Source organism: Vitis riparia, chromosome 9 (genome assembly GCF_004353265.1).
Source record: "Vitis riparia cultivar Riparia Gloire de Montpellier isolate 1030 chromosome 9, EGFV_Vit.rip_1.0, whole genome shotgun sequence".
In the NCBI taxonomy this organism is placed as follows: Eukaryota; Viridiplantae; Streptophyta; class Magnoliopsida; order Vitales; family Vitaceae; genus Vitis; species Vitis riparia.
The window spans coordinates 12546182-12550849 of NC_048439.1; the positions used below are offsets into that span (position 1 = coordinate 12546182).

The 4668-nt window shown below is 31.3% G+C and overlaps 1 protein-coding gene across 1 annotated transcript; it reads right to left on the minus strand.

Annotated features, from left to right (window-relative positions):
- Positions 1-3682: 3682 nt before the first annotated feature.
- LOC117921826 (sister chromatid cohesion protein PDS5-like) lies at positions 3683-4368 on the minus strand. The gene is made up of 2 exons (XM_034839782.1): positions 4267-4368; positions 3683-3898 (listed from the first exon to the last, which is right to left on the minus strand). Exons 1-2 carry the CDS (start codon positions 4366-4368, stop codon positions 3683-3685), a joined length of 318 nt encoding a protein of 105 aa, XP_034695673.1.
- Between the last annotated feature and the right edge of the window lie 300 nt (positions 4369-4668).

The window sequence follows — 4668 nt, forward strand, 5'->3', positions numbered from 1 at the left end:
TCTCACAAATTCCATGTGATATAGCTTTGAATTTTTCCTCAACACTACTTCTAGCCACTATGCTTTGTTTCTTACTCCTCCATGTAAACAAATTACCCCAAACAAATGTGCAGTAACTCGAGGTGGACCTTCTATCAGTAACTTGATCCAACCCAATTAGCATTAGTATAGGCTTCAACACCACGTTGTTCATTATTCCTAAAAAATAGTCTATTTCCTAGTGTGCTCTTAAGGTATCTCAAGATTTGATAGATGACTTCAAGGTGCTCTTCATATGGAGAGTGCATGAATTGACTCACTACACTCATTTTAAAAGCTATTTTTGGTCGAGTATGAGATAAGTAGATTAGCTTACCAACTTCTAGTATCTTGTTGCATCAATTGGAACCTTTTTGTCATTATCTCCAAGCCCAGTCAAGTTCGGTTCCATAAGTGTCTCTGATGGTTTGCAATCACTCATACCAATTTCTTTTAAGAGATCAATGATATACCTCCTTTGTGAAACCACAATCCCTCTTTTTTATTTTGCAACCTTCACGCCTAAGAAGTATTTTAAGGAACCCAAATCCTTAATTTCGAACTCAATAGCTAAGCTCTTTTTCAACCTGTCTATCTCTGTTAAATATCTCCAGTGAGAATGATATCATCCACTTAAACAATTAAAATTGTAATTTTACCTCTTGATGAAAACTTTATAAATAAGGTGTGATTTATTTGTCTCTATGTGTAGCCTTACTTTTTGACTAATTGAGTAAATTTATCAAACCAGACCCTTAGTTACTGTTTAAGGTTGTATAAAGACTTTTTTAATTTGCACACCTTTGACCTATAGTTTCCATCAAATCCTAAAGGAGAGCCCATGTACACATTTTCTTCCAAATCTCTGTTTAGGAATGTGTTCTTAATGTTTAATTGTTGGACTATCCAATCTAAATTTACTACAATTGATAGGAGTACTCGTACTGTATTCAACTTGGCAATTGATGTAAAAGTCTCATAGTAGTCCACACCATAGGTTTGGGTAAACCCTTTTGCCACTAGTTGAGCTTTGTATCTTTTCAAGGAGTCATCTACATTGTACTTGATTGTAAAAACCCATTTGTAGACAACTGTTTTCTTTTCTTTAGGCAGATAAACTATTTCCCAGGTATCATTTTTTTTCAAGAGCCCCCATTTCTTCAATAATAGCTTTTTTCCATTCTAGAACCCTTAGAGCATCCTGCACATATTTTTTTGGAATTTCTAAACACCAAAGGGTTGAGTGGTAAAGGAATAAAACGAGGGTGACAATTTTTCATAAGATATGAAGTTAAACATAGGATGTTTTGTGCATGTTTTGACACCTTTGCAACAAGCAATAGGAACATCTAATTTTTTTATTGACTCAAACTTGGACTTAGAATGGCTTGACACCAAAGGAAGTTTACTTGATAACTCATCTGAGGAACTAGTAGAGTTCTAATTTGTACCTAGATTGGACTCATGGAGTTGCTGCAAAGTTGAATATTCTTTTATTTGAAGATGTCTCTTCTTTGAATAGACATGAAGCTCATGCTCTGTTTTACTTGGTTTTTCTCTCATCTTCACTTTTTTGTGTTTATGTTACGACATTGAAGGATTAATGGTTCCATTAATTTCATCTCCTAAACTACTTGAGTCTTGAGCTATGGTTGTAGTGTTTGGGTCCTAATCTATGGCTATAGTGTCTCAGTTCAAGTGTTGATCTATGGTTGTAGTGTCTTGGTTTAAGTGTTGATCTATGGCGCAAAGTCTCGATTTAGGTGTTGATTAGTGGTTATAGTGTCTTGATTTTGTAGAGTTGAAGGAATATAGTGATTAAGGGTAAATTCAATTAAAATTGGTGATTCTAGCTCTATTTGGAAAACATCCCACTACAAGAAAAAGAGCAATTGTTGACATATATTTTATTGACATAAGACTATATATGTCATTACTACTTATTTAAATGGCAACAATGACATATTGAACATATATGAAAGCAACAATAATATATGTAAAATTTATTTAAAGGTTATCATGACTTATAAAGTGTAACCTTGACAAAAAACTTATAAGTCAAGGTATAGTTGATAGAAAGCGCATCTTATTTAGTATAGCTACTTTGACATGCTTTATAAGTCAATGAAGCAAAGTGTATAGAGTACAATCCAAGAAGAAATAAATAGTTTCTACCCTTATGTTTTTCTTCTTTTGATGCCACAAATTGCCCAAACTTTTGTAGGCATTATAAGGTAATTTTGATTGTTTAATGATTATAAGGTTACATAAATTATGGCATGCTTTAAATTAAGATGTGAGCATGGTCCATTATAATGTAATTTTGATAGTTTACAGATTTTGTATACTTGAATGCATTAAAGAATTCTATTTGTTGGATAAAATGCTCAATTTATTTGACTAGAAGAATAGTTGTCTAATTTGTAATTAAGAGTAATTTACCTTCAATAGATATATGAACATTACTATAACTATATGTTTGGTTCCCGGAAAGTACTAAGGAAAGAAAAAAAAAAAGTTAAGGAAAATGATTTTCTTATGTTTGGTTGTTCTATGGAAAATAATTAAGAAAATAATATATGATTAAGATTAATTAAAATTTTATATATTTTCAAATTATTTACTCTTTATATTGAATAGTGAAAATAAGTGAAATGAGTTTGAAGCAGCATGTAAAAATAATTTATTGATTTTAAATCTATTTTTATTTTCCATTAATTGTTTTTTCTTTCCTTCTACTTTTTATTTTTATTTTCTTTCCCTTGCATTTTCTAGGAACCAAACATAGTCTAAATGATTTCATTTATCAGTTAATTAATTGCCAAAAGTTGCATCCACTTACCTATCAAAAATTGATACGTTTCAGATTTAGTACTACCTAATACACTCCATTTTCAGGTTACAATCTTATTTTAAAAAAAAAATAATAAGTGGTGATTCCAAATTAATTAATTAAATAAAAATTAATTTTTTCAAATAAATAGAAACAATTTTTAAACATTATTTTAAATCAAAATTAAATCGACTAAAATCAAAGTAGGTTCAAAGTCATATTGTGTGACCAAATCCATATATTTCAAAATTTGGATTGAAATAACAACTTTTAGAAATTATTAATTTTTGCCAAAAAAAAATTCAAAATTTTAAATGATGATTATTTTTTTAAAAAAAAAATTGATTTTGATATTCAAAATTTGGAATGAAATAAAAATTTCCAGAAACTATAATTTTATTTTATTTTTTTTCAAATTTCTATTTTGATTGTAAAATATTCATTTTCAATTTTTATGTCCTAGTTATTGATTCTTTTTGCACTAACAGTTATTTTTATTAGAATAGGTTTGATTTAATTATAATCTCTGTCCATTTTTCACAATCCGATCCCCTTTCCCTCCCCTTTTGAAAAAACCACCATTTTTGCCCCCAACCCTCTTTTCATATCATCCTGATAACTAAACCTCTTTCAAACATAGTAGTGGGAGAAAGATAAGAGGAATAGAGAGATAAAAGGTCTTCATTTCACAAAGGAAAATTTTGATGTCGCGTGAGATTTTACCAACATAAAAAACTCCACACTTTAAAGATGCTCTCTGATTTCATACCCCAATTTGTAACTCTAGTTCTTTGTCACGTTTCCAATAGTATTTCTAATCGAAGGTTCTAATCAAGTAAGTACCATCATTTGATTATCATCATAAGGAGCATCTGGTGCCGTTATCCTTGTGATCTCACTTATGCAGGCAACAGCTGACACTTTGACCCCACCATTTCCATGATTCAAGATTTGATCTGCGACCAATGCTTCCATGAGAGGTGAAAGCGTAATCTTTGTTGACATACATGGTTGTTGTTCCACCTTTGCCAAATAAGATTCAGTCTTCTGAAAGACAGAATGAAAGAAGAGGATGAATCAATTCACAAAAAACTTATTGTTACACTCAACACAAGTAATAAGCAGAAAACAGTCAAGTCATTGAAAAAGGATAACCCATAAAGCTATAATCATAATCCCACAGATAACGTACCTGTACGAAACGATCTAGTAGGCGATTAATTCAACGGAAGAAAAGAAAAAATATCAATTAATTCAATAGGATTAAAACAGGATCCACCTAGTAGGCATTTGATGGAAAATGAAAACGCATATGAAACGATCACTTATATATCAACAAAGAAAAATTAAAAACACCTCAAATGTTGATTGCACCACCCACATATATATATTGATATATAAAGCAAGAGAGTTACTTCAAGAAGAGGCAAGTGTTCGTCAGCAGAAGATGGAGGGTGCAGAAGCCTATTCCCAACATCTCTTAGCTTTGCTTCAAACCCATTACTTGCAGAAGCCATCTCTATACAAATCTAAAGCCTAGAAGATATCGAAGATAATGCAAACAAAGTCTCTTATAGAAAGAACCCTAGCTTTCGGATTCTGCCCAATTTATAAATTTCTCTTTAATTCAGAAATTTGAAGTTCGGAATTGCTGTTCCCACTTGCCAGTGTGCCTCTACGTGGCTTTGCTCTGCCAGTGCTGTTATGAATAGACTGTAGGCTGGCCTTTTATGGTTCCTGAATTTACATGCATACCCTTCTTGTCTTCACATTACTGTTTCTTTTACATCCAACGTCTGTAGAAACTTCTTTTTCTT